The sequence below is a fragment of the Bombus bifarius genome, unplaced genomic scaffold (assembly GCF_011952205.1).
Source record: "Bombus bifarius isolate JDL3187 unplaced genomic scaffold, Bbif_JDL3187 scf7180000007986, whole genome shotgun sequence".
In the NCBI taxonomy this organism is placed as follows: domain Eukaryota; kingdom Metazoa; phylum Arthropoda; class Insecta; order Hymenoptera; family Apidae; genus Bombus; species Bombus bifarius.
Window position 1 is genome coordinate 867,038 of NW_022884368.1, and position 24,381 is coordinate 891,418.

At 48.0% G+C, this 24,381-nt stretch overlaps 1 protein-coding gene across 4 annotated transcripts in view; it reads left to right on the plus strand.

Moving 5' to 3' along the window:
* LOC117205103 (nephrin-like) overlaps positions 1-24,381 on the plus strand; it is a 252,859-nt gene that overhangs the window by 81,711 nt on the left and 146,767 nt on the right. For 2 of the 4 annotated variants that reach the window (XM_033443190.1, XM_033443191.1), the window contains exon 2: positions 10,190-10,319. In XM_033443190.1, coding sequence (XP_033299081.1) covers positions 10,190-10,319 — 130 coding nt within the window. Of the gene's footprint in view, positions 1-4,828; positions 5,348-10,189; positions 10,320-24,381 lie in introns of those variants that run through there. The other 2 variants (XM_033443189.1, XM_033443192.1) reach the window with 2 other exon arrangements.

Sequence of the window (24,381 nt, forward strand, 5' to 3'; positions counted from 1 at the left end):
CTCTATTTCCGTCTGCAGCTGCCAATCTACGCGCCTGCCACGACTCTACTCTTCTCTTTCTCCCGAGTTGCCTTTCACCGGTCGCCTTTTTCGCCATACGATCGTCCCACCTATTCGCTCTATTTCTCCTCGCATTTGCCACTCTATCGAGTCGCGGTTACCCCTTCTCTCGGAAACGAGCGAACTCGTTTCCGTGTCGTTCTCCTGCGGACTCGGCGGCTGAACGCGGGCGCCTTTTCTTCCGATTGACGCGCTTATTAGCCGCACGAAAATCTCATTAACATAACGAGACCTCTTTCGCGCGCGATTAAGCGACCACGTTTGATAGTCTTGCAAATTTCAGCGTCTTTCGAAATGTACCAGGCGCGAAATGAAATTTCGGGTACACGCGGTAATCCTTTACGTTCGCTGCAACGCAAAATCACAGTCAACGTCCCCTGGTTGGCTGCAAATGCTTCTCGTAATTTATCTTCCGCCCCAAGGTCGTAAAATAAACGAATGCCTTTTTTGTAGCTGAATATATTATTCAGTATATATTAATCAAGGGCCGTCAGCAGGAAAAATATTTTGATGGAAACGCATGACATTGTTTGCCACATCGTTCTCCTAGATAATACGCGGTAAAGCCGATCGACTCGCGCGTGAATTATTTGAAAGAAGCGCCGCCGATCGAGCCGAATGGCTCGCACAAAAGGAAAAAGAAGGCCGCGATAAAGGTTAGTCGAAAGATAAAATTTCACGGGCAACGTTACCGCGCATAGATTGGCGGTCGTGGCTCGTCGATTCCGACTGGGAATTTTCCATATAGTACGATGCGTTGCACGGTGCGACACGAAGCTCAGTCAACTGACAGACCGTTAAACGATCGTATTAGTTTATGGAAATAACAAGCGCAAGTTGAGTCGATACGTAGGGAAATCGGCCGGTACAAACGGTGTGCAACGTGTCGGCGTGTCAGGAATATCGAAGCGCGGATAAAGCGGCGACGTGTGTGCGGCGTATAGGTGACGAGAGACGGTACGCGGGTGTCGCGGCCACACGAATCCAGTTGCGTTTTCCCTGCGCTCCATACGGAATGAATCGTGACGTTATCACCGACGATGGAATTAATTATTGGAAAGCGGCGAACGGTCAATTATTCACGGTTTTAATTAGCACGCTACCACCGGCTGGTACACTCTTGCTGCTCGATCGAACATCGTCGTTCCCCCGCAGACGGAAGATTTTTGCCGGGTTGCGATGCGTCGTATTAGCGTCGCCTGGCCAACGCAGTTTCGACGTTCTCGCGCTTATTTTCCCTTTCGGACGAATCGTTTCGTTAGCGCTGGATAAAACGAGCCGCAAATGTCGCACGCGATACGGTTCGCTGGCGCGGGATCGACTTCCGTCGGAACTCGACAGGCAGCCGCAGCTGTGCGCGTGCATCGTGCATGCCGAGTCAAAAAGTAAGCGATATCGCGCGCGTCGAATCGCAGCCACAGTCTACGCGCGATGCCGCTGTTCGAGCGTTCAGCCAAAACCGGGAGATCACCGCGTGATCGAATTCGCTCGCGTTCACCGTTTTTCGGTTCGGTTCGGTTCGACTCGGCTCGAGAGAAAAACCGGCGGAGTGTGGGCTCGGTGCGCGTTATACCGAAACCCGATACCGTCGCACACGGAAATGGTCGTTGTTCTAGATTCGAATGAAATCGATCGCGAAATAGCTTTTTCGCGCTATTTACGGATCACTTTGTTTCCGACCGCTGTGTCGCGACGTCACACGTTCCTACAGTTTCTGCGACGGGAGGAAATAGTTTGCCGCCGATCACGACTCGCGTCATATCCTGAAATACGATGTCGTTGCGCTAATTATGTCGTGGACGCGATGGACGCGTCACTTCGCTCGCCATGAACCCTAATAATTTCACTAGGCTGTAAACGGCAAGTAATCGAAGCGTTAAAGCGATGGGTCTTGCTATCATCGGGAAACAGGTAAACGTTTCACGTACAGAATTTCCACGCTTACCGTTTCGCTATTGTCGCGCGCGTTTATTTCACCGTGGTAGTGGTCCATTGATGATGTAGATTCGGCCCCTATCTAACTCGCCTCGATCTGGGTATTTGCTTGTTAAGTGACAGTATTGACGCGCGCGACAAGCAAATATCCATAATCGAGGATCGAGTAATTGGTTTCGTTCGAGCACGACTCAAAGTCCGTGCCCTATCACAGTCAAAGGTGAAGGACGAGCGACCGCGGGGCGCTCGATGGATCAAGAAACTCGTCTCGCTTTATTACTTAGAACGTAATTTAACGGGATAGTAAGTTAATTAAGGAAGGCAACGTGGCTGTGTTTGTATCCGCTCGAGAGAACCACTCGGTCGTCGTTGACTTTCGGCAGAAGAAAACAGAAAACGAATTAACGTTCAACGGGTGGAAACGTTGAAAATCGTTGATTAATTTCTCGATATTATTTCACGAGCAAAGCAACGGAACTTGTTGAACTAGAGCTCACAGACACGGCGATTGTCGCGTCGTGTCGGTTTCTGTAATCGATCGTTTGACTTCCGGCATCCTGCTGACGATGTAGCAACGTCGAGTAAATGGCAACCCGATCGTAATATAATCGTCCGCGAAAACGCGATATTATTCTTCAACTTGAAAACTCGATTCGCCACTCACCGCGAGTCCCGAATCTGGCTTTCTTACGCGAATTACTTTGGCCGGAGTTTACAAACGTTATTTAAAGTTTTCTAAGAACATTCGCGAGAGGAGTCTATCCGTACTCTGGCCGCGACCATCTCGTCCGGTACTTTCCGATTTCCCTACAATCGGAATTCTTGCTCGTCTCGCGGTTCTTTTGCTCTTGTTCTACCCTGCGCGCCATTTCTTAATTCAGGATTAATTCAATTTCACGCTGTCGACCGACGTTCACGTTTACTTCGCCATTGATTTCGCTGGGAAGTTGCACGCGATCGTCGCGTCGCAAGTAAAATACGAATGTAGCCCTAGACCGTTCGCAATGAGCTTCGTCGCCTGGAATCGATAGTTCTTTTTCTCGCGCGCTCGGGTTTAAACCGATCAACTTTCGACCCGCTCTCTTCCCTCTCTTCTCCTTCTTTCGTTCGTTGAGTTTTCCTTGACGGTGGAAACGGCGAGAAACGAGATCCGTTCGCGAGTTTCTCGTCGATGGCGATAAACGAAACGACCTCGCCGGAAAAAGCAAAGTATAATACATCCGTTAACGAGCAACGATCAAAGTTTCGGCAAAAGTACGTTGATTAAGCATACTTTAAACAGAAATCTCGTTTGAAATTCTGATCCGGAACTCGGTCGGTATTCAAATGATGGTCCTTGCGCGTCCTTTTTTGGCCGATCGCTGCCACCAAACTTTTGCTCCGTGCCAATGATGGAGTTTTTTCGGTTGCGCGCGATCGACGATGTCGCGTTCGAACCAGTTTCGTCCCAGTTCGTTAAACTTGCGACCTGCTGTACCGAATCGCGTTTCGTCATAATTACAGGTAAATTCACGCGCGATCGATAAGGTCCTACCTATGCAAGCACATCGATCGTATCTCTGCACACCGCGGAGAAACGAAAATTACCATCAAATTGCTTTGGTTCTCGTGGTGTTTACCAGAGTCCATTTTAACGGTGTTGTTCGCACCATTTGCGAAAGCTCGCGGCTCGGTACGCTTCGTTGAAAACGGTACGCTCTCGCGACCCCGGCGAAAAATGTCATCGAAACATGGACTGGCGCGCCAGGTCGCGTCGTGCTCCATGCACGCTCGAATTCCTCCTCGGATCGAAAGGTAAACGCTAAAACTCGCCAACTAATAAAAACGACAATGGTGCGGCGTTGCGTAGCGCCATTGGGAAATTTCATTAACCGCGAAATTCGGTCGATCTCAGTCGTCCGTTAAAGGACTGCGGCCAGCAAGGATAATGCGAGGTCGGACGTTCGAGAGGGAGCACAACGCTTTGATCCTCGGTCAAAGGCCAACGTCTCCGAAGGGAGAGCGACGTTACCGTGGCTCCCTTGGCCTATTGTGGCTCCTATTGTTGCGCAAACTGCATTACAACCGGACGTGGTCGCGACCTCCCTTCCGTGGCTCGTAACTCAGTGTCTCGCGGCCGGGTGCCGGCTTTGCACAATGCAACGGCAACTGCACAGCCTGTAACACCGGCGACAGACATCCACGCGACGTAACGTTACGTTGCCTCGTCGGACAGGCTGTACGTTCCGTCTACCAACTGCCGAGTAGCCTCGCCCATAGTCTTAATCTCTTTTCGAAAACTCAGCCAGCTTCTCAACCGTTGCTCCAAACCTGAGAACGTCGTACTCGACGCTCGTCGAGTATTCGTTCATCGATTTCGAACGAAATGAGCGTCGATTCGAGTTTAACGCAACGACGCGTTGCACGCGGTAACTCGAACGCACGCTCGTCAACGGCGAGAACCTTCGGAAGCTGCACTCGCGGAAATCCGCGTGGAATTCACCCGTGTTGAAGTGGTCACCACTTTTAAGAAAACTCTGCATCTGGCCTTTTTTTGTTTTCTCAAGCGCTGAAGCCATCGACAGCGTGTAGACAAAAGACTGCGGCGAAGACAGGCCATAAACAGTAGACAGGTGACGTTGGCTTCGGGGTTTTCAGTTATTGGGTAACACAGCTAGCGTGCGGATCTGGACCTGCTGAAATTGTATTCTTACTTATAATTACGCTTCTATTTAAATATATTTTCTGTCTTACAATTTATCCACGAGTTTTCTCTGTTTACACATCGAATAACCTCAACAACCCGATTTCTATCTCCGGCCTAAACGATGACTTCACATCGAGTCTCGAGGCTACAGCGTCTGTCGTCTGAACCACGATTAACGACTCTTTGGTTTTGCATGTCGAACTTGTCGCGGTGATCGGTGAAAGCTTGCATGTTAATATTCCGCAGCGCGCCAATGCGCGTCGATAAAGTTTACAGTATTCAACGTTTTATCGATCCTGCGATCGTGTTCGATGACTCTACATCTTGTCAACGGTGGCTGTCGCTTCGAAACAAAGACGACCGTTTCTTTTTGACGAGCGAGCGAACGCAGCTGTAAATCCCTCGACGCGCGTCTTTCCCTCTGCGCGGCTTTCGCTCTCCCCTTGGAGTGGTGTGTACGTTTCTATATCCATCGCGTAGGTCTCGCGCAATCGTCATCGGCAGTCGTCACCCACTAGACGACCCCGAGAGGGTCTAGACCTCGGACAACAATGGTGCTCCCAAGGGATAAGGTGCTATTAATAATTCGGAAGCGACGTCGTTACGCTTTAAGCACGCCCCGGCTGCTCGACGGGGAATCTCGAAGGGGAGGAAACGGAAATGAGGGTAAGCTGAACTATTCGTTCTACTCTCTAGAGGCCGACATCTCAATTAGCCTGCTTGCCAGCAAACTACATTCCTCTCGCGATACAGTCCGTTCAGAGCATACTCGATTCGCGGTTCGAAAATTCCTTGGCCATCGTTCGTCGTTTCCCTCTCGACGATATCAGCCGTAGATTTTTGGAATTTTTGAAACCTACGAGGCTAACTTCGATACATCGCCCCAGGCGATGTCACGGCTTTAATTTAGCCTGCCGTCGAATTTTACGAGGCTCTAGTCGCGACTGAAATACCGCGCGAACCAGAGCGCTCGTAAACGTCCTAATTAATTCAAAGCGACTCGATTTTACGGATCCGTACGACGAGAATCGGTCGTCCGCTATTCTGATCCGTTCTTGATCCCGGCATCTTCCGGATCGTTTCGAGTTTAACTCCGGAGCCGCGAAATTCGACGCAAAGTTTGAACCGCGACACCCGTATCACGAGAAACTTTCCGCTTTGTTCCTCCAGACGGAAACACAATCTACGAGTTTCCACCGTCAGTTGCTCTTGCTTTGCATTCGCTGTAGCGAGAGAATGCGAGTGAAAAATTCTCGAAATATTCGATGGTAATTGCCAAACGCGATTTACATACTCGAAAGCATCGCCGATCAATTTTAAATTCACCCGATCCAGCAATGTGCTTTTGCTCCGAGCGAGCGAGTCGGTCTGTTTCGTTGAACCGATCCCCTCGAAAAATAAGAGGGAACGCTAGCGACTCGTGCTCCACTCTAACTGCCAGTAAGGGGGAAAATCTTTGTCGCAGAAATTCAAAGGTATAAAGTGTCGACGAAGCGTCCTGGGAACGGGATCGCGCCGACCCTTGTAAAGACGTTGAATTTTATGAAACGTCGAGGGGATTCCGTGAAAATATGTAAATACGCAATAAAGCGTAAGCCCCCCGATGCCACCCTTCGCGTCTCTTCGCCATCTTTGCCTCCTCTTCTACCCTCCCCGCTTCTTCTCCTCGTCTCTTTCTCCTTTTTAAACGATGGCCCTCTCCGTTCCCGGGACTACGAAAAATTTCAACACGGGGCTCCATGCGTCAGATTCCACTGAATCTCCCTCGATGACAAAGACAAGCCACGATTTATAAACTGACTGCTGCTCCTCCTGTTTGTTTCATCGTTTCGTTCTTACAGCGAAACGGATCTATCGAATCTGTCGGTCGCGTTTTCCCGAACGTCGGACAAATTGCCCGATATTAAATTACGATCCTTCTCTATCGAAAACGAGAGAAGGATAGAGAAAATCAGACAGCAGAATTACGGATCCTCGTATCTCGTAATGCGACGACGCGACGCACCTGCGCAAGGAATTAAGCAACTGATTAACAGGACTCTAATTCGCTACGCGTCCTCTGCTATAGCCCTCCCCCTTCGAGTTAGCGCCGCGCCGTACGAAACAGATATGGAAGAGACGAAGCACGACAATAAGCGTAGACAATGTCGCTTAACGTGTGTAAAACGGTCGGTCACATCGGAGGGTTCTGTCGTTGGAAACTGCGAGAGGGGCACCGAGCACACTCGACTCTCCGTAAATAACGGACTCGTCGTTCGCTCCTACGTATCTATCCTGTCCCTTTTACGATTCTCTCTGTCTCTTTTCTCCTTTCTCCCCCTCCCTTTCTCACCCTTCTATATGTTCTGTCGCATATCCATCCGACTGTACGAATTGTCGGTATAATAGCGCCTAACAACCGGTCCTCCGACTGAAGTTAATTTGCAAGCAAGATGGCATACTCTTTTTGACGATCGTAACGTTTGCCTTGTTAAAACGAACCCCATTATCCCTTCGGTGTCGCGACGCTCTACCTCCCTCGTTGTCTCGACTACTCCTCGTGGAAACATTGCAGGATGAATGGTCCTTCGGCGAACGTGGGTCGCACTCGAATCATCGATCTTGCACCGCCATGCATCGTGGGGTTAATGCGCTTGACAAATGCTTCTTAGTAACTTCCGTTCTCCGTCTCTCCCTTTCCATTCATTTTCAACCGAGCCGAACGTAGATCGAGCAGGTGGCCAAACTTGTCTCGTATTCGACGTATTTTCGTTGCGTTTATCATTAATATTATTCCTGCTGTTAACAGTCGCGCGAATTTTGGATAAACTTGTATTGTTGGTGTATCAGTCGCCTCGGGAACGATGCATCGGATGCGCTTGAATAAAATTAAACGATTCCGCGTAGTTTCTCGATGCAAAGTCACAGTTTTCACTCTTTATTGCGAGTTGTACTTGTGGAGAACGTGCTTGCCGGGTAGAGCAAAGCGAGACGATAGTCTTCGAGGATGAAAATATCGTAAAAGCGTATTTGCCTTGAACGTAGCTAGAGAGAAAGAGAGGAGAGAGCAAGAGAGAGAGAGAGAGAGAGGATTTGGAAACGCATGGCAAAGTTGGCGTTACGGCCTGGATTGGGCCGCGTAAAAGCCAAGCGCACGTTGCGCCGGTTCCATGAAATTTGCATCGATATCGGACCGTTTGAATTCGAATCGACGCGCGATAGTCGCACAGCGGCTTGCGAACGATTAGAACGTAATCGTTATGTCGCACCTCGATCGTACGATCAATCCGCGTCATCGTGGAAGATTTATGAAAATACTTGGCCCTGTTGTAGCATCGCGGTGATCAACGATGACGAGTGGCCGTAAGTTTTCGACGAGTTCGACCCGAAAAGTTGGACGCGAAACTCGCCAGGATGGGAAGCTCTACTAAGATCCAAGGAAAAGTTTCGCTTTTTACCCGTGACTTTGGAAACTTTTGCTCAATCTTCCGTACGACACGTGTGCCGTTGGACTCTAATGGAAAACAGAAGCCCGCGGCATTGCATTTTCCACGCGGTTGAACTCGAAATCTTTCGCGACGTCACGCTTCTCGCCTTCATCGATCGGCGCCGCTTCGTTCAATCGCCGTGATCAGGAAATTTGCGCGGTTTTAATCAAGACACCGAGGCCACCGCAGGTTAAAGGTTTCGTTTCGGCAAAGGACCCTGGACCGAGAACGGCGACGAAAGGACGTTCGAAAATTCCACCCATGCAAATTCGAAGTTTGCCGTGACGCTTCTTCGTCCGGGCGTTCGTAGCACCGGGGCAAACGTTGATTCCGGTCGATAACGAATTCATTAAATGCGTTTCGAATGCGACACGAGCCGCGTCCGCCATTAGCACGCTGCTGGACGTTTCGACCAGCGCCTCGGGTCTTTGAGGGTTAATTGCGGCCATGTTGCGGAATTTCATTAATCGAAACGGCTTTCAAGGCTTCTCTGGTATTTAAACTACACGCGGTCGCGCGAGCTGTTCGCGGCTGATTGATGGCCGTGGCGCGGTCGCTTTCGTGTCCAACGACGTATCTACGCCGCTTACATAAATAAGTAAAATCAACAGAGTTAAGCTGCAACCGCTATAGGTCTCTTAGGTGTTTCGCTGGCCACGGAGGATCAGCTGCTGTCGCGTCGCAGCGCCCGGGATACGATGCAGAATCGGACGGACCGCGTCGTTAATTACACGGGGCCGTTAGGCTACCTCGCTCATTTTGGTAGTTAATTTCGCGAGGACGCGGACGATGTAGCCGTTAAGAGCAACAGCGACGCAGGGCTAATCAAATTACACAGTTTGCAGGGAAAGAAGCGTGACGCTTATGAAAAATTCCAGGCAGTAGGGTGGCGAGCGCGCGCGCGCATGTACCCTGGACTAAAAGCAAACGTTAAATCGTAAGCAAACCCGCGAAATACGCGCATGAAATTATAACGAATCCGGGAAGAAGCTTCCCGAGGGTTCTTACTTTTAACGTGGAAAGTAGGTACGAGGCGGTGGCAGCAGCCGCGTTACCACCCGAGAAGAGGTAACTGCTGCTTGTTGCACGTACCTTGAGCTCGTTACAACGTGGAAAAACTGAGAATTCAAATGAGTACCGTAGCTCCGGGGCGTTTATATGGTAAACAGTCACCCCTAAGCGATATTTATACCAGACGGGGTTGTTATAACCAGCGAGTAAACGCGAAACGCCAGCTAATCCTTCCGGTTTAGGTTTTCGAGCGTCGCGAACGATCGCTTACCAAAGAAAGAGAGAGAAAGACAGAAAGAAAGAGAGAGAGAGAGAGAGAAAGATTTATCGACGATAAACGGAAATTTTCATGCATCCACGTCCATATTCGTGGCATGCGTCACGCTCGATAAACAAGAGGGTGAAACGACCGCGACAAATCGGATTCGACGAACTGGGACACTCGGACACTCTCGGAGTCTCTTTCGTTCGTATATAAGTGGAGAAGAGAAAAAAAAAGTCTCTGGTGAAATTCTCGAACGAACGTGGCACTTGGTACATAGTTGCAGGTTCGATTCTTGTTTCGATCGTCCAGCGTGGAGAAAACGAAAGCAACGGACCGAATCGAATGGAAACTCGTTTCTTCGAAATAGCCTACCGGAAATTCCCGAAGGATTTTCTCGTTCCGTATGATCAGACCTTCGAGCTTTCCATTTACCTGCTCGAAAGATCGTCTTGTGCAAGCAGGATGCTACGACTAGTTTACGGCAGTCCGTCCAAACCGAATTTCATAAGCGGATCTCTTAATCCTATACCGCGTGCACTTTACATATCGCTGGCCAACATCATCCTCGTTCGATTGTGTTTGCATCCGAATATCCGGATTTTCGCTATCGAAGAATGCGGCCCGGATATTCGTCCACTCTCTCCATCTTCTCTTGCGCTCGAATTTTCTTCCAATTCGGCCGCGAAATCGAAATCGAAATCGAAATCGAGTAACGACAACGAATGCAACCTTTTAACGATACCATCCGTCTATTTTCGTTTGCAGTACCATTGGTCAATATCAGCGTCGTGGAAGGAAAACCAGCGGAACTGCCATGCGACATTACTCCACCCGGAGAGGACAGCCTGCACATGGTTTTTTGGTTCAAGAACGAGGCTGGAGTGCCGTTGTATACGTGAGTGATTCGTTCTTTGCTCTTGTTAGTACGTAATAAGATGGTTGGCGAGTTGGTTAATTTACGCGATCGAGCGAGATTGTGTCGGAGGATGCGACGCTGAAATCCGTGCGGTGTCTCGACGACCGACGACCTGCCGCTTTGGTTGGCCGCGGTGACGAAAAATTCATGGCGCTTGAGGAATTCGCAACTCGCGCGACTAGTATGCAGTAAACGGCGCCGGTCGGATCGCCCTCTCTTTCCCATTACAATGCCCGTACACCATGACGGCTGCAGATACAAGCCGGTCCGCGTTATTAAACGTACGTCACTGCTCGTTCCTCGCTCGCCTCTTGCCACTCGAACTCCAAATTCCTTTCTGCATTCCGTTTTGCGGACGCGACCGCGAGCTTCTCCCGTTTGCGAGTTGGCCGCAATAATGCCACCGCGGAACCTTCATAAAGGCCTGCTGTTGCCCGCAGCATTTCCGCGTTTTTCTTTCCCGCGAGCAAAATTTTACGCGGCCATATACGTCGCCGCTATCGCTGTCACGTCGGATCGCTAAACGACTGGACGCGTCTTAATTGAAACGGTTATTAATTAAAAGCTGGCCGTCGCCCGCGACCCTTTCGAACTTGCGGATCAATGAAATACGAAACGTTTTAATTGACAATTATTTCGCTCGATCGCGTATCTATAATTTTCCTTAATGAACCTGAAAATTGGAAGGAAACCAGATCAGTGGAAGGGGTGAATTTAAATGCAGCTACAGCGTTCGGAATAATTTTTCTCGCTCGGATGAAAAGAGTAAAGAAAAAGGAGAAGAAGGAGAAAGAGACGAAGAGTAGGTGCTACACAATAGGTCAAAATGACGTCTGCAAGGTATTTCTTTGGAAATACAATCGAATAAAACACGAATCCCTCTTAATTGACAATTATCTCGACCGATTACTCGTTATGATTTTTCTTAACGAACCGTGTACCGTACCGCATTGGATTTAAATAGAACTTGGTACCTTTCGCGCGATAATTCTTATCCAGACTCTAGGTTTAGTAGCATTTGTTTGAAAAACCTCTTATCGATAAAACCCGCATCGGCTAAACGAAACGAGAACTTCCGAATTATTTTGAAACGATCATTAAGCAATTTTAATCGTGTCACGGTCACGCGATACGACGAGTATAGAGGCAGATACGTACCGGTGGTCTACGGTTTTGATGATCTTTATCTCCGGTTGCTGAATCTTCTAATCACGACCGCGGCCTGTTTTCTGGCTGCTCGCGTATATATGCGTTCGTTCCTATTTGCCAAATATCTCGACCGACGCAGGCCGAATACCTGGATAAAAATAGAACAGCCGCAAACCGAACGGACGGCCGTGATATTACTGGCGTTTTTCAATATTTCCCGTAATTCGCGATAGTTTGGGAAGTTTCGCAATTAAACTTGCATGCCTGCCGCGGTTTGCTTCTTCGTCGGTGGTTCTAGAATTCGGCACCGTCACTGCTGACGCTACGATGTTGCATCATTTTTCAAGCGGTTAGCTACCTCAACTACCCAGAGACTGCTGAATGCCCGAGGAAATAAACGGTTCCTGGCGATTAATACATCGCCGAGGTTCTTTTTTTCCCCCTCTGTCCCACCCCCTTCTTTTTCCCTCTCGGTGGCTGTTTTTCAACGTTTCGCGGTTTCAAAAGAACAGCGTTAATTGACGCGGTCGGATTTTATCGCACAGATCTTTTATCGTTGTCATTTTTTATTTTTGCGGTAGCTTCGCTTCTCGATACTTTACCGCGGACACGGTCGAATAAATTTTCAATTTTCATGGAATCTCAACGATGTTTCGTCGAAAGCTGCGGTTTTTCGTTTAGCTGGCTTGCAAACTTTCCATTTACGCTGTACAACTAGTTCCTTGCGAGTGAGAGATAAAAGGGACAAGCGCGACAATACGTCGATCAGAATTCTTCATAACGGTGAGGCGTACACGCCTAATGAGGACCGCAGCTACGCACAATCAACTTCGTGGCACGTAATTATAGCGCGTCGATAAATTTGGATCGGTGTCTGAAGGGGCACCGACGTGGGTGGAGCGAGAGCAGCTTCTGGATGGCAGCTTTATCGGCGAATAATTGATAACCGTCGCGACGCCTCTTCGCTGTACCAGCATCGATGTAACTGCGCCATTGGAAGATCCGCGCCAACTTCTGCACGCCGCGCGTGATTAATTGATATATTCTCGATCCGCTGGGCTCGAGTTATTGGTTTCAATCGGGAGCCACCGCGAGATCTACGATCTCATCTATAAATTAGGTGCGCAAAGATCGTCGCGATACGTTGTAGCGATTAGACGAGACGCGACGTGACGTTACCACGCTTTGATAGAGATACGTAGCTGGAGCAAACTCGCAGCGACGCTCCGGGCGCGCGTTGACATTCGACGACTCTTTTTCTCGAGGTAGGTCGCGAACTATTCACGGTAACGATTATTGCGTGGAAACCTGGCAAGAGGAAACGACACTCCCTTGACGCGCTTTAACTCGCCCCTTTATTCATCCCTCGACGCCTTCTGCGAAACCGTTACCGTTCGCACCTTGGTTTGTCGCGCGTATCGCGACTGCGTGCAAGGCTTTGCAAATGCCGGAGGAAACGATGGCAGAGCGCGAGCTCGTGCAAACGACGCGATAAAAGAAAGGAAGGCAGAAAAGAGAAACACGGTGTGACGTTTGGATCCGCGGGGGGTATAGAGCTGCGTTTGGTGGACGTCTTGTAATTAATCGACGTCGCGTAGAATTTGAATTTAAAAGCGGCCGACCTAGGTGGCAGTCGCTGCTTACCACGCCCGGCTGTCCGCGTTAAAAAATTTGAATCCGCGATAATCGGATTTCCAAATGCAAATTTAATCGACAGCCCGACTTTCTTGCGCCCCGTGATGGCTGATCAAAGGGCCGATTCTATCGGGATGGACGTTGCAGGGCAAGCGCGTTGCCATTCCGCGTGGAATATGAAATATGGAAACAATTAGATTTCACCGTTTTTTCGACCTCGATTCAAAAAGCTCGGTACGTTGGAACATCGTAACTCGATTGCAACGACGACATTTAATCGGCTCGGTGATCTGAAAAAGAGAGAAAAGGACAGATCGAAGAGGCACGCGAAGACTTAACTCGTTGTTTACAAAGCCATCTCGTTAAGGAAGTATTCGGAAGCTCGTGGACATATCAATGTTGCGTGCGCTCGCTACAGCACTAATTATAACATACCATGCGAGGAAGGGTCGGTATGTGAACTATGCGCATAGCTGTATACACACACACACACTGTATGTTCTCTTAGCAAACCTATGGTTCCGATAAAGGATACACGCACGCACCCTCTTCCTATCGAGTTCGCTTCCTATCGCATCCTGTTATCAAATATTTATGCGTATCCTCTTAACGACGTGAAACCTTTGTCTGAATAAATTTGACACGTCCATTGAAATAACGCTCGACGCTATAGCTCACTGACTATATAGTTACGCTATAAACCACTTCTTATCGCGCTATCACAGCGATGAAAATTATGAAACGCGGTTTGTTCAGCGAGACATTTTTCTCTCGAGTGGATGATCAGAAATGACGTTCACAATGAATGTCTGTATAAAATATCATCCGAGAAAAACGTACGATTGGAGCAGGAAATAAGAAACGATATCACATGCCATAAAAGAGAAGGAGCGTTTACGACACGGGAACACGTAGGCGTAGATATAGGGGCAGGTAACCAAACAGTATGTACTAGGTTGTCCGAAAAGTTTCTTTCGTTTTATGAGGAAATAATAGACACACGTTTTTTGTTTTACATTATTTTGTCTAATTACGTACGATCCATTTTGTTCCGTTGAGATTCAGGTGATATTCGGTTAATAATCACTCGGTGTTTAGGTTAACGATATACTTATTAACAAGTGTCTTCTTTTGATAGCGTCGCGTATCGCTTTCGGTTTCGCTGGTCAATCTCGCTGCGCGGTTACGACTCGACTTTATCGCTTCCTGGTTCAAACTTAACTGTCGATGGGGTCCGATTCTTTTCTTTTTGTCGCCCCTCAATTTCCCACTATCCACGCGTTTGTTAGGCGTCCGCGACCATTGCCACGCACGTCTTCTTCTCGAACATTGGGATATTGTTGACTCATCAGGCACTTCGTTTCGGCGATATACATTGTTCCCGAGTGCCGCCACAAGATAAACACCGTGACATCTCACAGACCTGGTTTTGCGTTTGTAAGAAGGTGCACTGTTACGAAAAACACGTTTGTGAAAAAGAGATACTTTTCAGATAATCTGATACCTAGCACAAATTTCGACGCACCATGATTTTCCTCGATGAGAAACAAACGAGATTGTTCGCCACTCTATCAGCGTGTTTTAATGGAAATTACAAAAGGCACCGACAGGATATTTGGTTCCTCTCTTCGTATTTTCCACCCACTCAAACATCTCTAGACAGCTACTCATAGAGGAATTGTGTGTTTAGACGGACATAATTTATGGGTTAGACGTATAGTGCTAGGTCGGGTTTCGCAAGGTGACCCCTGGAGATCCTAATCCCCATCTTGACCCGAGACCTCCTTCCTGACCCCGTTTGCCTCAGGCGTCTCCGAGGTGTTCTCGATTCACCGTTGAAGTATAAGCTCCAAGAGAAACCACCGATCGTCCAACTTAATCCGAATAACGTTCGATATCCGTACATTGGCGACGATAGTGGCAAACGTTTTTTCGCCGCAAGCCAACCGATCGTGAGTGGATGGATTTAGCGCGATCGGCGAATAGATATCGATTTGCCTGTACACGCGACAACAAGGATAATAGATTTAGGACGAGAACGGTTGTCCTCGATAGGATCGGAAAAAAGAAGTTGAAAGTTGGAAAGAGAAAAGTTTGTTAGGGGCAAGGAAGCGAAGAGAAGCGCGAAAAGTTTGCAGCATACGATCGCAGTAACTCGATCGTTAAACGATAAAGATGGAGTGTTCGGCAAACAGAGTGAAATTTCTAGGAGCGAATTCATTGTCTGAAGAAAGAGAACGAGCCGGTGCTCGGATCGGTTAGGAAAGGTCGAACGGTGGACGAAGGGCTTCCGGCAAAAGCATACCGTTGGTCTTGGGGATTCGTCCGAGGATTACGTGCCGGGTCGAAACTGACCGGGGATCTCTGGCCTCGGTCTTGCCCTCGGATTCCTAGGTCGGAACCTATTGCTTCGCTGAGAATTCCATTTGAAAATCTCGATCGAAAAGCAGCGGATCCGATGTCGCGCGAAACGACCTCGAAACCGGACATAAATTTCATTCGTTCGTTATCCCTTTTCGTTTTCTCCGTGTCCCCGGTCCGGTTTTCGCTTAACTTCGTTCGTCGCAATTATCGTCTCGCCGCGATTCGTTTTAACTGCAAACCGCAAGATCGGTTGGGCCTTCGATCGACGTAAAGGAGGAAATCAGAGGAAAGTTTCCTTCGAAATTTTAAAAGGAGCGCGAGTCATCGTCGACGTCGTATTTCCTCGGTCAGGAATCAAGGGACCGCGACTGAAAATTTTATTCGCGCACGTCCGCTGTTTGGTCACAGCTGTCGATTCCTGCGAACGAATACGCCGCTGTCGCGCGAAGAAAACGGCGGAAAAGAATGAGAATGAGTTCGTACGATGGACCACGCGGTTCTTCATGATATTCAGATTTTTCAGCCGGTCGTGAACTGTAAGAATCCGATAATTTCATCGTGGCAAACACGACTCGATCAACAAACGAGAGTCGTCGTTTCGGTCGCGTTCACGCTCTAATTTGTATTCGGATAGAATCGGGGCTAGTACGTTTACGGAGATTTTGCCACTACTATACCTATATATCCAGATATAATCAGATTTATAGTTAACGCACATAAATCTGATTAATTGCAATTACCGTAATTATCGGTGTTTCATAGCTTATACACGTATAAATCATTATAGAAGCGTTACATGCAACTAGGTAGGCTAGCGATCGTGCAAGCGGTGGAAAAATTAATGTCGCCTCGCAGGCAACGTGGAAAACATTCCGCCGGTGCTTCATCATTCATCGATGCGCCCGATCTCGCGTATATCGACGAAAAAGCAAATCATTTGAAAACTACATTTTTTGTACCGAATTTTATGCCATCCACTGGTCAGAACTCGATTTTTATAATCAGCTTGACGATCGAAAATTGTTCTTATTTTCCATGATCTTTGATATATGTTCATGTTTTCAAAATTAATCCCGTTAAGTCTAAACGCGGATTAAATAGCGCAATAGAGACAGAAGATGATGAAACACAAGACGAAGAAGCCGGCGTTGCATGCCAGTGCTGGTATCCAGTCTTCTCGTCTGGGTTACGAAGCTCATAAATCAGACGTGCCGTGTCGTCGTTCATCCCTCGACTCTATGTATTTCTCTCCTATCCTTCTCTCTTACCACCGATATTCCAGCGTCTTTTTATCACTCGCTACGACAGTGTTTACGCCATGGAGCAAATATGGCGTTCGAGAGAACGATAATAATCGAAGACGCCGGAAGACGCAAATATCGGTTGGCATGCTACTATCTGCTCAAATCCGCTAGACGATAGCGTGTACGTTTAAGCACGTGCGCAAGGTACGCAACTACGATACCGAAGGGTGCTTATTGGTGGGTGGTGGCGTGCAAGTCGAACGAGCCTCCGGTCGGCATGCGATCGACTCTAATCGCCATGGCCTACGCTATTATTCTAGCGAATAGATTATAGAATAATATGGAGATTTGAATCACATAATGGCTGCGAAAGCTGTGAAGCTTGCTCTCTCAAAATCAATCCACGCTCCAGACGGAATCGCGCGTATCCCATTTTATTACGAAACTATACGCGACCTTCCGTGCGACGAATCCTCGTCTGAATATCATTAAACACGAACGTTTCTAAAATTTTCCATCGCGATTTGTCGCAGCTGAAACCAAGGTTCTCGTAGAGTAATGTTAGATCGTGAGGCGGTTGATTTTCCATTCAGCGGAATTCGACGGGTAATGCGAAGCATCGAAGTCACGTAGGGCAACGGGCCAACTGAAAATTAATTTCCACCTGCGCAATTACTTCTCGTATGAGCGGGTATTCGGCGCGTCGTAAAGCACCGCTGGAGAAGCCGGGCCGGAGTTGACCGTATCGGAGGATAACGAAAATTCCGTCGTTCGGAAAATATAGATTTTCGACGAGGGGATGTATGACAGGCGACCCCGACGTTAGCCGCGGATCGTGAAGAGCTCGTAAATCGGCAATATCCGCGTTGCTGCGAGCCAGCCGTGTAACAATGCTCATATCCGTGGATTGCGCGGAGCAGCGATTTCGTTGCGCCTGTAATTGTAACGCGGTGGATTGTTTTAACGTGGTTGCAATTTGTATAGGCCGGTCGTAAAACGCTTTAGTACGTTGCTTGTTTCCTGCAAACCACGAAACAACGCGAAAGATCGTTTACACTGCGTAAACCGGCTGTTCTCTACCGTCCCAGCAACAATGTGCAAGGCACTTTCCCTTTGGTTTCCTGTGCGGTTCGCGTACGCTCGTCTGCATCGTTGCTCGTCGTCGTTTCCTTTTTTTTTCTTTTTCTTTCTAGTCTTCGCATCCATCTCGCGCAACCACCGCTATTCATCGGCCGAATTTCCAACAGTCGCGAGCATCGTGTTTTCTGTGAAATTTCTGTAAGACGGTAGCGATTTTACTTTCGACGAACTACTAGGAAACTACATTACTCTGCTACATTATTCATAAATTTTAACAACGTTGTAGCGCGCATCGAGACTCCGGAATCGCGTCTCGCGGTCCTCTATCCGGTGTCCCGTCATCTTTTCATGAGAGCGAACGCTCGCATCCCACGAGTGTCGTGCAACCCTTTGGTACACACGTGTGTACGTATCGCATCGAGACGGGCCGTGTATCGCCGAGTGTCTGTACAACGACAGCTGTGTTTAGAATCGAGCGAGATCGTCAAACGGGCTTTCGCGCATTATCACGTCCAATGTCCATTCGGAGCTTTCTAGCTCGTATAGTAAGGAGATGGTCGCGCAGTCGGCTAAAAGCCCGGCAACGTCGTTATCGTTACAAGTTCGTGACCATTATGTGCTTGGTCGCTTTGTAATGACGCTCGTGATAACGACGCGCCCGTAGGGATGTGTATCGTTGCTACAAAGCAGTCGTTTAGGTTTTACACCGATTCGCTTCTATTCAATACGATTTTCAACGGCGATCATCCAGTCGCCGCCCTCTTGCGTGTCGTTCGACGTCGATTTTATTTCTGCTAAGCTATCCGTGCGGACGTTACATCGAACGATAATGTAAAATCTTGCAGACGTAGTAATCGAATAAACGAGCCGTATAATAAACCCACACCATTTAATCCGAACTCGTATTAGGCACATACGTATAACACAAAATACGGGGTTGACTCTTGTACGTTTTCACGATGTTATTGTACTTACGTTTTAGATCAAATATTCCTGTTTATCAACGAAATTCGAGTCGCAATACCGCATCAATGTTTCGAGTTGTAGCAACACAATGCATCTCGGAATGTTGCTGCACATTTGTGTTCCATTCAAATTTTGCGGTTACATACAATAATGCCAGTGTAATATTTTAGAATAAGTCGCGTACTTCGATATATGAAATTAAAATCTATTTTCTGCTGGATTGCCGCGGATATTGACATATAACGATTTATGCGGTTGCGCGACGCGCACGACGTACGGACCTTAGCTGCTTGCTAAAATATTCTCCAAAGCCCATAAGGATTCTTCTAGAATAAATTCCGCACATGATACTTACGTCCTAGCATCTGAAATTCATTCTAGATTTTTAAAATCCCGAAGGAACTTCAGCAAGATGTAGAATGAATTGCAGATGCCGGACTTACGTACAATCGTTCGAAATCCATTCTAGATTTCCAAAGTCCACATGCAACTTTCAGAAATTCTACAGTACACTGCAGATGCCAGCTGCTATATTACACGTTATCAGTGTCCATACGAGCAAATTTGAACAGAGAGAGAGAGAGAGAGAGAGAGATATTTATACCGCACGTGCAGGAATATTATCGCGAGACCGAGATCAAGTTCAATATAATTTTTAAACTCGTTGCTCTAAATATTGAATTTTCCCACGATCGATATTTTAATTTGCGTGATGCGAAGTCCCATAAGGTGATAGGTCTATTCTCTGCTTTGTCCATTGTATAACCGTAGGACGAACTGTTAGCAGCGCGGCAAAAATATCAGCGAGTCGACCGTGCGTCGACACGTATAGTGTCGTATTCCGAGCATTATTTTTCCGCGATTTCATTGGGTCGGCTTTTCACGGCGTCAATCATGGCAGCTTGACTGCAATAACATCGAGCCAGTACAGGTGCAGTAACAATAACAGCTGCGTAACACCGAATCAGATATCAAATTCCTGGTTCCGCGGCCAGACGGAATCGATAAATCCGCAACGGAAAATGTACGAGGAATATTGAAATTAACTTTTACGCAAACGAGTCGCGGTTGGTTCAAATCGATGGATAAATAAAGCATCTTTAAACTCTATGAATTTCCTTCCGTGAAATTAAAGCGAAGTGCATACTTAGCTGGATACTTTTGAATCGGAAGTTGGCAATGTCGAACAGCAAACATTTCATACGATTTTGACATTTACACAGCGTTCGACGAAATTTCACTGGGAATCTTTCGTAGCTCGTGGTGGTGTATCGACGTACGAAAGACCGAATCGCAACGATGTTCGTCACGCGGCTCTAACAGCGTCCTTTTCACTCGTTCGGCCGTGCATCAGCCACAGTGATGGTCGTTGTAAACGATGGAAAGCGTAACGAGCACCGATTTTGCGGACCTAAGTTGTTTCAAAGCGTTGCAAGGGAATAGTAAAAGCGTATTCCAATCAAAAGTTGTACAGCGCCGCCGCTACGAACGACTCTAAAGACAACCATGAACTCGGTTATACTTCGGTTGGTCCACGTTGCAATAACCTTGCAAACTGTCGGGTCTAGCGAGCGGAAATATTGACTCGAGGAAATAAAGGACGCAGATTGCTTGGCGTAATACGTTTTAGAAAATAAGTTTGTTTCATCGAAATCCATCGTCTTCCCGTGTGATTGCTTTTGGAGACTCGTAACAACTTTGAACGTTCCTCTCCCACTGAAGTAGAATGCGCCGGGATCGATGATTTGAAAAAAAAAAGAAAAAAAAACGAGAGGAAACGAATCCCGTGATATTCACAGCGGTGCAAATTTACGCCGACCTTTAACATTCGAATCGTGCATGGCGAATCCGACGTGACCGGTTAAAATCGCGACAAATTTCAAACGGTTTCGCGTTACACCATGGAAAAGATCAACGATGCTCGAAAATTGCGATCGCGTTCGTACACTCGTGCGTAATTTCGATTCATGGCAGATTAATGCGCGATAGAGAACGAAGAAGCGAATATTCCAGCATGGCAATTGCTAGTTGGCTCGTCGATATTCTAAGCATCGTTGCCACCGAGAAGCCCATGAGCGGAAATAAGCATGACAAATGAACGTTAGGAGGTTCGGAACGAGTGCAAAGACGATTCTCGCAAGCTATCTCGCATCGAATGTTGCCAGCAGTGTATAACGAACGTAAGGAGTAGTAGTTACTCTCTGCGAGCGAGAGATCTGGCAACTTGACTTGGATGGATCGAGCGATGACGCTCGAATATCCTCGCAACGGATACAGAATTAATCGTCGATCTGTAACTGCGAACGAGAAATCGCCTTGCCCAGAGAGCCAGAATGACGTGGATAGACGAATCCCAGAGCGAAGCACTGATAATTACCAAGCGAGCAAATTTCATTAAGCGAAAGGTAACTGGTCGCGAGTTCGGATGACGGACAGGTGTAAAATTGGACTGCGGTAAATCTTAGGCTGCTGTCGGGCGTTTCAGGCCCGCTGAAACGTGGATTAATTACGCAGGTTGACAGTGCTGCGGTCGGACGGTCGCCGCGACCGCCGGCTGACACCGCTGTAAACGGAGGTCCTCCTGGTTGCGAATCTCTTCCTCGTCCTTTCCTGACTCTAATCGCGCGGAAACGACCCCATCAACGTCCACGATGATTTTAGGACTGCGCTACCCAGATAGAATTTTCGATGAGATCCCAGCTCGCGAACTGGTTAACGTCACAAATGTCGTTTCTTTCTTTATCAGAGTACGTCGACCACCGTAGTTTCCCTAAAGTTTCGCACATTCGCGAAAGATCGCGTGCAAAGGTACAACGCTTGTCACGCGATCGGCTCGAGAGGAGGAAATCGGAAGATTAGTGGCGCGATCGATTCGATGGAAATAGAAAAATCGTGACGTCCTTCTGGGGGTCGATAAACGCGAACGAAATGCTAACCGACCCGTTGTACTTTCGTTGTCGGCCCTACCATTGATTGGAGCATGGTAATTAATTGGCGATTCATTATCCAGCGAATGATAATAGACGTTTATAAATGTAGATACGCCCAAAGTGTTTGATTTGAATACCAAAGGCGGGCATCTATCGATTGGACTATTTGCCTCTCGTTCACGCGTACAATGCCGCCCTGCCGCGCGGCTATGTACGTATAATACAAACATCGTTAACAGTGCAAACCGCCGGGACGAATTGTAATAATTTGCCGACTGAAATTACGTAATAAAGCGGGTATATAGACGCATCCACTCGTACAATGAACTGCACACGGCGCATTGTAATTTACCGGCTGGATGACGAATATTCCGCGTACGCTTTGCCCCACGTAACGTTATACTTTCCCGTTCGATCGGATGAAATTCAGCCCGCGGACGAAAGTTCGTCTCGCGTTCGTTGAAACGTTCGTTCCACGCGATGCAACCGAACGGAAAGAAAAAGCTGCTGCGGTTTCGTTCATTTATTATCGGCTGCGCGGCAATCGTTCATTATCCATGGTCGGAAAGTGGAGAAAAAAAGATGCCGCGACAAAGGAGGCGGTATTGTTCGATACGCGACGACACCGGTTCCACGACCGGCGAGTTTAAATACTGAAACAGAAAGGGTTTCGTTTCCGCTTCGTTCTGGGATAAACGTTTTGCCGAGACCATCGACGATGTCACGAGGGGTTGTTACGTTCGACTAGAGTGCAAGAGGGTCGTTGCAATCTTCTGCTGAGGGAGTATAAAGAGAGCGTAGAGACACGGAATAGTGAGAAATTGCGAGATCGGACTGGCAGAGAGAGAGAAGGGACTCTAACGAAGAGAAGGAAAGGAGGGGTCAGGGGAGAGGAAAGAAAACAAGCGCGATACCGGAGGGACAGCGAGAGAAATAAAAAAAGCTGCACGACGAGGTGAGACCGGTGGTACGGAGTCGGAGGATGTGGCAAAGCCGGTCCGCAGCCGGCAATGGTCTCTCGTCCATCTCCATTTAAATCGCGTTGCTTGGCGATACTTAACTTTAAAAATGGTGCCTGTATATTATCCGCTCGAAACACCCCCTTCGTATCTTTCTTCCTGTACCTCTAGCTTTGTGGCTTACTCTATTTCTAGCGAGGCCCTGAAGCAGCCCTTAAACTCTCCCTCTGCGGCGCCAGTCCACCGTAGAGCCAGCGAGTGCATCGTTTACGCGGCAATAAGGGAAACTTATTGCCGGCTAGCTAATAACGAACGATTCCCACGTGGGAGATCCGTGGTCTTTATTTTCTCTGGCAACTGGAAACTTTACGAACGGTACAGCCGCGGCTAATCCGATTTCCTTCTCTTGATCCGCGAATCGCGATAGCCCGCCGACTATCCACACGATGGAAGAACTTGTTCGTACGCGCTTCTTCAAGATCGTTCGCAGACCATACAGGATCGAAGCGAGGTTAGTTCTCAAAGAAATTCGGAATCCTTCGACGAGTAGCTTCTTCCCGGAGTGCTTGGGAGCAACGATACACTCGCGATCTACGACGTACACGTTCCCACGAAAATTTCGAAACTAAAAGTATTTCTGGCGAAGCGCAACAACACTACACTGAGATCGAGGGAATCGGCCGATGGAAGCAGTCGGATTCCTGTGTCGGTTTCGCGCGTACGAGTATATATACCTTCTCCCCGGGTTGCGGTTACTTGCTACGACCACGTTGAAACGGCTGGACAATTTACAAGTGATACATAGGATAGTATCGCGCGTTACCATAATGTACGACGCGGTTCTACGAGAATTATAATTGCGAAAGTTCGAAACATAAACTATCAGCTCGAACTGCAACGGAGTGGAGCTGTGTATAATAGGGAAAGAAATAAGTGGCACGTAACTCGATCGGGACTACGTGATTTTCTGTTGCTCGTTACTTCCTATACACGGTTAATAACCACCTAAGTGCGCCCCGATGAAATCCCGAATCTCTGGATGCGCGTAACTCGATATTTACGAATCCACATCTCGAGCTTCGAAACGACCGGTATCGCATTTCGAATTCAAATACCTTGGTGCGTGGTGCGGGCACGCGCCACCGCCAACGTAAATAACTTATTTGAACGAAAATATTTGCACGGCCAACAGGTTGTTTCGCGAACCGATCGATGCGCAATAAGAATAAAAGATTTCGACAATCTCGACTGAGAAACATACGCACCACCGCACTCACGCTTACGTCCATACGCGTGCCGTTGGCCGATTTTTCGTTGACATATCGTATCGCCGCGCCTACCAATAACGACCGGTTTGCCCGTAAAATCTTGGTCTTTGCACGCCCGTAACCCGATATTTACGAAGCACGTCGGCGCAGCCTGTACGAGACCCGGCCTGGTCGATCGGGGATACGATAATGCCGTGATACCGGCTGCCCTTTGTCAAAGAGCACACGACACCATCTTTCTGAAACCCCTTCTTCGTTTCGTCGTTGCTCCCTTTAACGGACGCACCCTTTCGTTCTTTTACATCTTCCTGCGAAACAAGGTCCCGTGTTCGCAATAAATATGTCTCTACCCGGAAGCCGACGTATAGACTACGTGGCTTTAGGCGAGCGAATGCACGGAAATATAGGAAAGTATAGGAACAACAGGAAACGTAGCTCGGTGTTAC